Genomic DNA, 13,338 nt, shown 5'->3' with positions numbered 1-13,338 from the left:
CATCGTAATCGCCACCCACACGCGCGTGGAGCGAAAATAAACTTCTCGGAATCGCGCGCGACGTGCGGCGTTGACGAGGTGCATCACTTGGATTGGTTTTCAGCAACGCCTCCGCCAACGGCTTCGGTGTGACGTAGTGCGTGAACTTTTTCGCTTTCCATCGGGCGGGCGTGGGTGGAAAGGGATTATTTTTGAAACTGGCTTCTGCAATCGCAAGGCAGAATGCCGGAAACAATTGCGCAGTGAGGTACGCGCGAGGCAAACAAGTTGTTGATGCCTGCTTGTGGGTTGTTGGTTGCGAGCAGCAAAAGCTGAAGAACGAATCACAGCCTTTTTGTAATTAAAAAATGACAATATTTGCGTCATTACATGCACCTGGAAGCTTACACGAATGATAGAAAACCTTCCAAAAGCTACAGTTGCCGTGAGGCACCTGTCCAAGGATGGGTAAGGATTAGCTCACCCTTTGAGGGTAACTTACATTCCGTGAAAAACAATTCATTACCATCGCAGTGGCCTCAGACTTCACGCGGAACCCAGGAAAACCGGAAACAAACGTCACCATCTGCCCGACCTGGTGATGTATTACACGAGTGTGCTGTCGCATTAATGCTATGTTTTACAGCTAGTAATTTTGCACGGACCGGTTGTTCGCCGGCCGGAGAAGCAAAAGAGCAACAGGTTTTTTTTTCTTCCACTGAAAAGTGTTGCTACACGACTCGGATGGAGCTATACACACGCCAAAGGGCTAATTAAAATTGTACTTTTAAATTTATGCGCCGTGGTAACGCGCGTTGGTGAAACGGATTTTATGGATTTTCCAAGCTTGCGATTTTTCAGACTGCGCAATACCCGTCCGGTCGCCCGTTGCTTCCGGAATCGCATAATAGCGGATAAAGCTCACCAAGGAGCTGGAATTCAACACGGACGGCTTTTAAAAGCGATCGACCGAGTTTCGATGGGATTGTGACATTGTGCTCGTGCGGCGAAAGGATGCGTTCGAGATCCTTCTCGTCCTTGCAGTCTCGACGACTACGGAACCATGGTCGAGAAGCTTCTTCCGGGGAGAAGCTTCACCACGAAGGATGCGCCTCAAGCACTCTCGGGCTATTGCACAATTAGGAGATACATGCAGGTTAAGCAACACCACTCGGTCTCATTGTCCGCAAGGGTCCTTGCCGGTTCTGCAACCGATATCCCATCCAGCGCTGGCTCAGCGTTTCGTTAAGGCCCCCCACCGGATGCATTTCCTGAGTGGAAAATCACCCTCCAGAGCTGGCGGCATACTTACTGACGACGCGCACCACTATGTCCGGATCGGTGAGCCGTACTTCGAGCAGCAACGGCAGCACCTCATCGATTATCTGTCACCGAAAAACGAGGGAAAAGTGAGATGGGAAACCCATGAGACAGGGAGGTTTGGGGGTGGCGTTGAACAAACTTCGCCGCTCCCAACTCACCTGGGACTTATCCAGCTTATCCAACGTCCGCTCGACGCACTGCAGCACGTTGCCCATGATTTTCAGATCGCTCTGGTTCTTCTCGAACACCGACTTTAGCTTCGGCAGGACCAGCTTCTTGATCGTGATGTCGTCCAGGTAGTCGTACACGTTCGTCACTGCCACAAGTGCCGCGCTCTATGTGAGTGTGTGTGTGTGTGTGGGGAGGAAACAAGAGAACAAGAGAGATAGAGAGAGAGAGAGGGTGCCGCATGAGTGTCGGGTGAAAACTGAAGAAAATTAATTTATCACGGCTCGAATCTCGGCCCCAGCGCCTCGAGGGTTTCGAGCGTTGGGTTTCAACAAAGCGTTCAACCGAAGCATTCACCAGAAGTTGGGTGTATCTCGCGAGTTGTAGGAAGGTTTCGTGGAACGAGGGCTCGTGCCCTTCGTGGGAAAGATAATTGACATTCGGGCGTGGAAACTCCCCGTGGCTAACGGTGGAAGGGAAATGAAAGTTAATCGCCACCCGTGGAGTGACTTTCCGTGCCAGTTTTTGATCTCGATAGAGCGCTCGCTCTCTCTCGTCTGTGATGGGTTTTGATTGAACCATCTCTAGCTGTCATCGTGCAACGATCATCGGTGGTGAGTTGCAGCATCAGATCGATCGGTGGATGGAAAATCGGTGGTTAAGGGCCAACGGACGAAGACCGAGGTGCTGATTGAAACGGATCAATTCAGTGCCGCAGAAGCGAGTCGCTGGCCACGTTGTCCCTTAGGCTATCTCAGCGATGGGGGTGTGATGGATGATGGAAAATTTCCCCCAACTATGGTGCACACTAGAAGTCGCGCGTTTGGGTTTTGTTTCTTTCACCCGAAGTGCTTCACGTTCATGGAAATGTTGTACGGTCGGAGGAACAACTTTGTTTATTTGACCGAAACATGCTAGATTTTGCGATCTTTCCTTCGTAGTAGGCGCTTCAGCAAGGCGCAAATATCCCGGCAAAGCCTACTACGTACGAGTTTGAAACACGAGAAGGTACACACGCGCCTTTTGTGATCAAAGCAAAGTAAACTCTCCCCAAATGTGGTGCGCACAGTTCGATTGTTGGTTAAAAGGTTGGTCGGTTGGTTCTGGTAACGGCAGAACAAAATACTCACCTGCACCTGTATCGTTGTGCTTTCCAGTGCGTTGAACAGCAGGGGCAATACCTCTGTCCGGATGTCGTCCCGTGGTGTTTTCTCTAGAATAATGTGTAAGTTTTCTAATAACGCTACGGTCGCTTGTATAGATTTTGGAGCTACAAAAACAGTCCTGTGGGTGAGAGAAAATGAAGCAGTAAGAAAAACACACAAATGGAAATCGTTTCCCGAGCACACACAGATGAAGCACAAACACAGAGAACACGGAGCAGGATAACAAGCGAGACGAGTTTAGGTTGTAATAAAAAAAAAGGCATGAGTCGGGTCGGGTCTTACTTAAAGGTAGGTAAAATGATTGCTTCATATTCCGTGTTTGAAGATTCTTGGACCAAGGTGAGGGCGGGCTGCAGTACGGCGGCCAACACTTCATCGGCACGCATTTCCTGCTGCAGATTAGGCCAGATGTGCTGCCACCAGAGTTTCTGTGGAAGTAGACCGAGAAAAGAGCCGGCATTGAGTGCATTGCTGCTAGTGACAGAAACGTATTGGAAAGCGGTTTTGTTTGCTGATCAATTCCGATGCTTTCGACGGATTTCTTGGCTGGTCTGAAGGCGTCGTGGAGCCGGAATGGATGCTTGAGCTACTGTAAAGACTTTAACCACTGACGATGGCGGAGGTTAAGTAAGCTCATATTAATCAATTGAACACTGGGCGTAATAGGCGAGCTTTAGATAATTTGTTTATGACTTCAATTCATTCTCTCTTTTTAATGGAGATCATTCTACCTTCCGATATATGGTTTTCAAAAGACACACTTCTCCATTGATAACGCTAGCTCAAATTGATTGGGTACCTTTTCGATTAATTCGTTTGTGGCAGCATTATAATGGATGAGATTGAGGTGAGATGATTATATTTGGGTATTGATTAATAAAGTTTGAGCTGTTCATTAGACTTATTAGCATCCTTATTGTTTATCCCACTTAAGGAGTACAACACCTTCGATAATTGGTACCATCTTAGAGCGAAAAGTTTGCTTTGAAACGTGTTCATGGCAGCTTAATGGAACGGAGGTAATTTGATCAGAAACTCCTTGAAGCTACCGCTGCAGCATTGAAAACAACAGCACAAACAATTAAATATTCGATAATTCCAAGATCAAGCGTTTGCTTTACGGTCGAACAACTTTGGGCAACATCGCCTTGGGCCTTGTAAAGCTGTACGCAAATAAACGCAGATAAAACGGTACCAGCAGGTGCAAATTGATAAACAGTTTTAATCAGGTTGCCTTGGGCATGTTGCCTGATTTTGTTGGAGTAATTTGAAGGCAGCTAGCTTTGGCCAAAAACATCGTTTTAATTTATTGTGATTAAGAATTATTTACTTCAAAAAACTAGCAGTTGTTCATGCATAGTGGCGTAGTTAATGTGTGTAGGATAATTTTAATACAAATTATTGCTTCTTATATGTACTCATTGATTGATTGATAGAACCTAGCCCTATACACTTCAATAAATTTGTTCAGTTAAAGCCACAATTTAGATCAATTTAACGCTAAGTCAGCTTTTCTGCACTAGCACACAAAACGGTGGGCTTCACCGGCTTGCGATTGATTTACCAGAACAATACCGTCCTTTGTGTTGTTTTAAGCTCTCATGCGCTTACAAGCGTCTCAACAGCGTTTCCCATACGATGCCTTCCCCTAGGGATTCCACCATTCGACTTACATTACATATTTTCCGCCAAATCGGCTTACCGTTTCGCTTTGAACCCATTACACCCATTACACCGTTCCACACACACACAGATACACACAAACGTACATGATGCGTACGGTGGGTGGGACATAAAATTTACAACCCATCAACCCATCCGCCAGACGTTGAATGGCAAATTAAACGGGCCAACAAGGCGCTCTATCGAAGACGGCGTGATTTATAGCGCGCCAGCACGATAAACTGATTATGGGTGGCGCTTTCTCACTCACCCCATGCGAATGCGAGAATACAGGGTGGAATTCATCCCACCCTACCAATCCCAATGGCCTACGAGACTTTCCACCGGGCTCACCAATATGGCGTGCGTTCGCAGGACGACGCTGGGTTCAGGATCGGTCGGGTGATCAAATCTAATTTACACTTTTACATTGTTAACGCCGCACGGATTGGGCGCTTACCCGGATCGCTTACCGAGAGTCCCTGCAGCAACAAGTGCCTGCTCCTTCGGGGGTGAGAGTGGGTGCAAAAATCGCAAAACCCGCACAAGGATCGAACAGCCAGACGACGACGACGACGTCGACGACCGGATCGAGGATATCTTCTGCTGCATCGATTGAGGGAGGGGTGAGTTGATTGATTTTTGAAACCTCGAGCAATCGGGATCGTTTGCGAGGCACCCTGGGAAAGGTAATATCTCTCTCGAGAGAGAGAGAGAAAGCGAACGTGAAGCATCGACAAAATGGCTTCCCAACGGACGGAAGCGTTCGGTTTCTTCGGCCTTTCGGAAAGGGTGGTTTTTTTTGGCAGCAAGGAAAGCAACGCACGAACAAACCCCCTAACCGAGAAGGCACGCAAATGAACTGGAAAAAGCGAACAGGTGTGTTTACGTCCATGATTGCCGAGGCCGATTGGAGCAAACATCCCGGAAACGGTCCCGTTTACGGTTGTGTGGAGTCGTTCCAATGAGCTAGCCCTGAGGGCCCGTTTTTTTTGTGTGTGGCTCCGATACCCGCAATGAACTATTCATTATTAACCCAATAGACAACCTTTCGGAGAGAGCTTTGAGTTGAAATACTGGGCCTGATGCTGTTCAGCTGAAATGTGTTGCTTCAATCGACGGGGGAATAGTTCGAGCGAAACCGTTTTGGGTCAACGGTTTGATGGGGGGGGAGAGAACGGTTGCTTTGAAATTTAAATCATTCCCACTCATACATTGTGAATGCTTTCGAACGTTTGTTCGATGTCTGATGTTGGAAAGTATGCAAATTCCAGTATACTGAACACTATACGCCATTATCGACGAAGGCCAGAGAAGTCTTGGGAAAATAAATAACTGCCGTTACGGGCGAAGGAACAATAAAACTGATATTATGATAACTGGTACATGATGTTGATTGATTTTCAAAACAAGCAATATATTCACCGGATCTACATTCGATGATGTTGACGTTTCTTTTTCAGGGGTGGTTGGTAACGTATATTTTGAAGGTGTGTTTGATTTCAGATGTTAACTGCATCGATCTTGTTTGCATGTCGAAACGATGCAATTCTAAGTAACTGATTCCCACCCATGATAAAGCATCATACCACCCGATTAACTTCCTGATCGCGGCTAATTATTGCTCGCTCGTTGTTGACTCGTTAAAATCAACCAACATGCCATCGGTTCACCTCAAGGGCTAATCTGTCAACCCGTTCGTTCGTTGGCGCAATTCCACGACAGAGTTATTACAAATTTGTGCACCCAAGCGGGTGAAGTAATTTCACTCCAAAGCCTTTTCCTCAACTGCCTCAAGAAGCGCCACGACCGTTCGAGGACCCTTGTTGCGGTTGGTGCGGTTTCCTTAGGCCCTTCGGGCTTTCGTGAGTGAAAGAGACAGCGGCTAGAGTAGCGGAAAATTGCTCAACGCTTGCTTACCCGTGGTATAAACGGTAGAACCTCTCTGAGCGTGCTGCGGTAGTAGTGCGTTTTTTGCGTCGGATCCTTCATGTTGATGACATCGAGGAACTGCAGCGCCTGCACGGCCGGATCGCTACAGGTGGAAAAAGAGAGAGAGAAAGAGAGTGAATAAAATTGAAGAACATTAAACAAGCGTTTCCCGAGGCGGGAATGCGAGAAAAATAAGACGCGCAGCGATTCGAAACGCAAGCGAATGAAATTAAGCACCGAACGCGAACAACACGGACAATCCAATTACGGGCGTTCGTTCGTTTCCGAGCCCTGCGAGGTTTTGCAGGTTGTGGTTGTATTGCTGGTGGCAATAGAGCCGGGGAAAAAGAACCCGTGGAAGGCAAACGGTGCGGCCCAACCTACCTGAAGTACTTGATGAGTGTCAGCAGCTGAGCCGTCGGGCGGGCACCGGGCGATTTTTTCAGCAGCCGTGTCGTCGCCTCCTGAAGCGGGATCGGTATCCTGGGCAGGATGTTGTGTACGGCCTCATCTAGCTGATGATTTATAGAAAATTAGTCCATGTTCTTTGACGCTCCCGTTCGCCTCCGTGCGCTGATTGCGTGCGAAGGAAGCGTATTCGTGTTGTTCGCATGCTACCGGAGGGATATACATATTTTTCCCGTATCAATGGGCGCCCAATAATAAGCCCAGTGAGGGAGCGAGCACGCCAAAGGACCTACATGCGCTGTGAGTCCTTCTTTGTCATAAATCGACTCTCGTATGGAGCGACTCCATCCCGTGCCCAAGGATGTGTAAGTTTTGAATCCAATCAACAAGCTGCTGGTCTTGTGCAAGAATACAACAACCTCTGGGTGAACTTTGGTACACAAACACAGCCCTTAAGGTTCTTCGCGTGTTTCTAGGGGGGGAGGAAAAAACACCACCTAACAATTGCCCTTCCACATAGGGGGGTGAGTGGGAAAAACTCGCTTTCCCAGCCGGTTCGTGGACCCCAGCAGAAGCCAGCCACCAGGACACGAGCCGTATGGTAGTGAGTTTGCATTTGATTTAATTATTGTTGCGAATAAAATGAAAGCTAACTAACTTAGGCAACGAATTCACATGGAAAAGCTTTTTCATAACCGTGCAAGGCAAGGCGAGAAGGAAAGCGCAGAAACAATCAACGCCGCCGGCGTGGATGGAGCATTGGCGTGCTTAGGGCACGTGGTTGAATGCATGCGCCACGAGAAGCATGGCCGTTGGGTTTTTGAAAAATTTAATCAACCTCGAAGATATGGGGGGCAACAACAAAATGTTGCAAGAAGATTCGCCCGATGTTGCGATGTGCTAAATTGAAGGAAAGCGTAACATTGTTACGGTTTTATTTGCTAATCTTTGAGTGTCATATGGCTTGCTTTGTGGACTGTTTGAACAATATGTGAATTTATTTTTACATTTTACCTTATTTATTCTGATGTAAAAATTCATAAAAAAACAAAAATTTTTTTCCTGAGTTTTCCATGCAATATAAATTATTGAGAATCATAAAATACTGTTTTTGAACGCAAACGGTACTGGGAATCAATAACAATTTCTATAAAACACATATTTATGGGCACATGGAAAACAAGAACGTAGGAGGCCTTGAAAACAAGAAATATTTGTTCAACATGGCTTGATCGCAACGGCTTATTTTTTTTCGCATTAAAGTGCTTGATTAAACATTATTACGCTTAAAGCGCTTGATTTAATATTATTACATGCTTTACCTAGCGATAGGTAGCGTTGCGTTAACTTGGCTCACAAATTTGGCTTGTGTTTTTTCACGAAGCCAATATAATATAATCCCTTCAGCTCGTTTCCCGCGAGCAGCAAAACACTCAATTTATGCGAAATTCAACCAACACGCAGGCAATGTATCTCCGATGGCAACGATGGATCAAATATCACCCAGGGACGGAGCGTGGCTTTCGATTACTCAAAAACAACGACGAATGAGTTGCGTGCCACTAACGTGTATTAGCGTCTCTCATGCGAGCTAATGCCATCGCTCCTAGCACCTGCGCCACGGCCTTCGCAAAACAAACACCACCATTCGAAGGATTTTAAGGATACGCGAGTCGCCCTTTCCCGCCCCTAAAAGCATCTTTGGAAGAAAATCCCAGCCTCGTGCCATCACTGGCAGCAGGTGATATGAGCCGCGTTTGGGGTGGAGTTGCGTTTTGGAGTCGTAGGAATATGAAACTCACAACCGGAGCCATCAACCGTCAGCAACCCAACAATAGGGCGCCAGGACGAGCCGTGTGGAATTTATGATTACGGCGAGTGCTTGCTTTCATCTTACCACCGGCGCCAAATTGTGCGTGCTCCTTTTTTGCCCATTTCACACACCGCTTTGTGCGCTTACAACTACAATTGCAACCATCCTTTTTGTCGTGCCTCTGAAGATGGCTCAGATCAAAGCCCAAATTGGATACCGTACCGTTGGGTGGCGGGTTCCTGGAACACGCGTGGAATGCTGGCAAAAATAGCACGGTGGATAGTGCCCTCGAAAACCCCACAGTTCGTCCTTGAAGCCCTGCGTAGGGACTGTAAGGTGGCCACGATGAGATGGGATGAATATTCATCTGCCCATCGGAGTCGAAGCCGTAGTCGAAATGAGGAGAAGATATTTTTCGACCCATCGCTAGCGCTCATCTTGCTTTCCATCGTACGAAGTAAGCCAAAAAAAAGGATATGCTGTCGGCAGAAGGCGAACCGAAGGAGGAACAAGAAACGGAGACATGCACCACCAAATACCAACCAGTTCCATCTGCTTCAGGTAGGTCGAGGTCGAGTTGCCAGACTGGATCAGCGAGCGGCCATGGTTGAAGATGGCACAAACGACCATACCGAGGGAGAACATATCGCTCAGGATGCTGCAGCTGCTGTTGGTTTGGATTTCGGGTGCTGTGAACGAACCGAAGCGAACCGAGAGTTGCGATGAGTCGGAGTTGCGATGAGCGGTTCCGGACTTACCCATGTAGTCGAGGTTCGGTTGCACCAGCTTCGAGGCTCTGGTTGACCACGGCTGGCAAGGAACGGGATCGGTGGCGTCGGTTTCGCTCGTACGCTCGGTGAACTCGAATCCGGCCAGCTTCCAGGTGCCCTTCTTCGTGATCAGGATCGACGATGGGCAGACGTTTTTGTGTATCACTTGGCCGGAGTAGTGCAGAAACGAGAGTGCCTCCGTAATCTGCAGGAAAGATCGAGAGAGAGAGAGAGAGAGAGAGAGAGAGAGAAAGAGTGAGCTTATACCAATAGCTGGAAATTGCACCGACTAGAAAATGAAACCGACCGGTGCGGTTTTCTAGACTATTGGGCGATTATGTTCCATCAGCAACGTTCTTAGGGTGCTTTTTTCACGAGGATTAAACTGCCTGTCTAAGTTTGGTTTGAATGTTGAAGAAAGAAAGCTGGCAGACATAGTCCGTAGTCATCGCTTTGGTAGAGCTTTGAAAACATGTACCTCGTGTACGAACTCATCTAATAACGTTGCCAGTTAAATTGACTTTGTGACTTCATTGAATTTTAATGAAACCATGAACAGACAAAATATAACAGAATTTTCGTTCAAATTGGTTTTTTTAATGCTTTACGAACTCATGAAGTTTATAATATTTTAGAAGCTGAAGCAATAGCAAAAAGTGATTTTTATTGCTTCTTTTGGAAACTCCATGACGTATGGAAAAAGATTCAGTGGAAATAAAGTTCGATCATACGAAATAGGTTCTCCATTATTGGCATTGATGATTCCTTATTGCAATTTGTACCGTTTCCTGCCCACCGCTAGGAAGATCTATTTCTATCGTAGTAACCATTGCTTTAAGCTCTGTGCAGCTGAGGAGTTTGCAGCATCATTCATACCGTTCAACAATAAATTTCAATTTGATGTGCGCTTCAGAAGTTGTTCGACGAGAAGTGAACTGGGAGTTGGAAATATTCCAACATTGGGAAAAGTTTATGACGGCAAAATAGACGGTGCAAATATGCAACAAAGACGCGATAGACAAAGTGGTAACTTGAGTTGCTTCACTTGAGTAGCTATATTATGTTACCTGTGGCAGAGCAACTAAGCAACAGTGACAAATGACACCTTTGTTCCAGCAGGTACTGTTTTGACATTTTTAACAAGTATTGTTATTTTTACTGCACCTGTCGACAGAGTATTAAATGAAAATGGCGTCGTACAGAGAAAAACACAACCTACATTAAGTTATTAATCATTAAGAGTCGTGTTGCTATTCGTTTTTGCACATAAATATCTGGTAAGAATCGTAAGTTGATAAAGTATCTTACTTCAATTGAATTTTGTAAGATCTTTTCCCAAAAAATATTATGCTACCAACAAATAAACTAGGGCTTATAAAGCTTTAGTTTAAATGATTGCAATATATCTTGTCAAATTGCCAAAACAGCAGCTTCATTTTAGTACTTTCTTTGATATTTATGTTCCCTATGCTAGAAAGATGCAGCCTTCAAAGCGACCAAAGAGAGCTGCTTAAGTGCAAAACGTTGTACACGGTGTTGTATTCATTAAGGACTCAACAATGCTTCTGCCAAATTCTAGCTGACATCTTGAGGATCTCACTTGCTGCTAGCGATACCTCCACCGATACGATGAAGTACTCCGAATATGATATATTTAGCCACTTTACCGAAGTGGACTCTCTCGTCCGGGGCTTCACGCTGCAATCCGTGCAGCAAATTGCCATCATTGGAATGGAAGTGCTCCTGCTCCTTGGAAGAGATCTCCTTCCCTCTCATCCAGAGAAACCGACCCATTCCAGTGTGATAGATCGGTCCAATTGTCGGTCCGAGGCCACCCGGTTCTCGGTTCGCTTGCAGTTTCATTGCGGAACGTGACTTCACCCACGTGAACGGGTGCCGTTGGAAATTATTATTCCAACCGACCAATTGCCGTTCACTGCAAAGCCTGAGCAATGGGAGCCATAACAAAACGGCAGCCACAACCAGACCAAGAAACCGGAACGGGTTTATAATAACACCCGCAGGAAAAGCCGCTTTGCCAACTGCACTGAAGGACATGCAGAAGCAGGACATGCGGACGGAATGCGAGCTTGCAACAGCTTTCCCGGAAGACGACGCACGTGCCCTGGCCGGGCTTCAATCGGGGACTTTTTTTTCTAATTTCTAAAAGCAATTCTCGCCATCGATCAGCAGTTTTCCGAACCGGATCGGTCACTTTCATAAAGCGCGGAAAAGTCACGTTTTCTTTGTGCTGTTGACCGGTCGGCAATGAATGCTGTCAATTCTCCAGCGGGCGTTGTGGTATGAGTTTTTCCACCCCACCTTCGTGTGCGTTTTTGTTAAGATGTTTACGGATCTTCATCCTTCTCGACCAGCTTCAACGCATGCGGCATTCCGCGGACTTATCGATCAATTTTCCCGGACTTATCGACCACATCGCTTGCTCGGAAAAGCCGTTCTTGGCTCGCGCAAAAACATTGGCGGTGGTTTTTCCGGCTGACCGAAAAGGGCACCCGTGCTGCAACCCGTCACAGGTGGCCGAAGGTTACGGTAATGGTTTGGGAATTTTCCACTGACCCCCTCATTGCCTTCGCGAAACCGACAAAGAGGGAGCCAGTTTCACGACCGATTGCTTCCTTCCCTGGGAGTGCTTCTTTCTTCTCGTTCGCTTTTCCTTTTCCACCAACAGGTTCACCGGAAAGGTGGGATCGGTTTTCCACCGGTTTTTTTTTCTCTCTCCTTCTGTCGCCTCTTTTCCGTCCTCCGCACGATACGCACGCACCCTCCCTCGCGATCCGGTGACAAATTGTGGCCCTTTATTAATAGGGTATTAGATATCGGCCGGATACGGGATGTGGTCCCCGAGTCCCCGAAGCCGGTGTTTTTACGCAGCAAAAATAACTCACCCCTCACGGCGAAGGGGACCCGAATGGGCGGAAAAAGAACCGCGAAGGGATGAATGGACCTTACCTGCAGTATGCCGTACTTCAGCTCGATGTCCAGAAACGTGTACTCCTTAGCGTGGGCTGGCCGACTCGCTGGGACGCTGTTCGGGCAGTGCTGACCGGAAGCGCCCGTGCTCGGTGGTCCCGTAATTGTGCCACCAGCTTCCTGCTCACCGGCGAGGTTGAAATCGCGACCCGGAAACGCACGAGAGAGCGAGAGAGAGAGAGAGAGAGAGAGAGAATGTGAGAGAAAGGATAACAGGTTAGTACTTACTTTGTTGGCTCGAATTCTGCTCGAGCAGCTCCGTTCGAACGAGATTGAACCGATCGAAGGCGAATCGGTTTTCTTTTAGTTCTGTTTTTTTTTCTCTCTCGATCCCACCCACTCCCACCTGCCCTTCCTCCCCCAGTCTCCCTTCCCTAGTGGGTGGATCATCCCTGTTTATTCTGGGAAATATTTTTAAGCAACCAAACCATCGAACGCTGGCTGCTGGGATGATAGCAGCTGCGGCAAAATAAATACGACCACCAATGTCCAATCTCGTGCTGGGTGATTGAAGAATCGTTATTTAGTTGGTTTCTACCCACCCACACGCTCTGGTACATCCTTTTGTGTAAGGACGATTTATCGTCCAACGCTCCATCGGCCCGCTGACGGACGGATCCGGACCTCTAAGGACCACGTTCGTGGTGGACCCCTGCAGCTGGGGACCCTTCTTGCATTGTACGCTCAAACCACCCACCCCCCAACCTAACCACCAAACCCACCTCCCCCTCCCTGCCCCATCACAATCGCACGCCACGTCACGCTGGTCTCGCTGATGACGGTCGTTTAGAGGTTCGATAATGATCACGATGTTGACGATAATGGCACCAAGGTGATTCATGCTCGATCTATCTGGTGCCCGGGCGCATAAATCCACTCCTAATGGGTGATGCGAAAGGAGAGGTTGCCACCCACCCACCCACCCACAAGGAAATAGCCCGCAATTTGTCAAACCATCCACTACCCCCCCGGGAGTGCGCCCGTTGCGTGTGCTTGTTTGCGGAACCGATTGTTGAGAGGCTTTTGCGTTTTGTGTGGCTCCCAATCAGCCATGATCACCTGGGTTGTGGGTCAGAAGCCCTCCGAATGGTGACCTTTAATTGATACGCAGCTTATAAGACCCACC

General features: G+C 47.5%; 1 protein-coding gene across 1 annotated transcript in view; it reads right to left on the bottom strand.

The window, feature by feature from the left end:
- The window catches only part of LOC128726495 (SCY1-like protein 2), a 70,019-nt gene that overhangs the window by 25,848 nt on the left and 30,833 nt on the right, over positions 1–13,338 (bottom strand). Inside the window, exons 4-12 of the mRNA XM_053820308.1 lie at positions 12,192–12,332; positions 9,210–9,426; positions 8,995–9,140; positions 6,615–6,745; positions 6,219–6,333; positions 2,919–3,064; positions 2,601–2,754; positions 1,461–1,637; positions 1,292–1,364 (exon numbers count right to left, since the gene is read on the bottom strand). Of these exons, the coding sequence (XP_053676283.1) occupies positions 1,292–1,364; positions 1,461–1,637; positions 2,601–2,754; positions 2,919–3,064; positions 6,219–6,333; positions 6,615–6,745; positions 8,995–9,140; positions 9,210–9,426; positions 12,192–12,332 (1,300 nt within the window). The remainder of the gene's footprint in view (positions 1–1,291; positions 1,365–1,460; positions 1,638–2,600; positions 2,755–2,918; positions 3,065–6,218; positions 6,334–6,614; positions 6,746–8,994; positions 9,141–9,209; positions 9,427–12,191; positions 12,333–13,338) is intronic.

Source organism: Anopheles nili, chromosome 3 (genome assembly GCF_943737925.1).
Source record: "Anopheles nili chromosome 3, idAnoNiliSN_F5_01, whole genome shotgun sequence".
NCBI classification, from domain to species: Eukaryota; Metazoa; Arthropoda; class Insecta; order Diptera; family Culicidae; genus Anopheles; species Anopheles nili.
The sequence above is the reverse complement of the archived record's forward strand: the minus strand, read 5'-3'. Positions and strand labels throughout refer to the sequence as shown.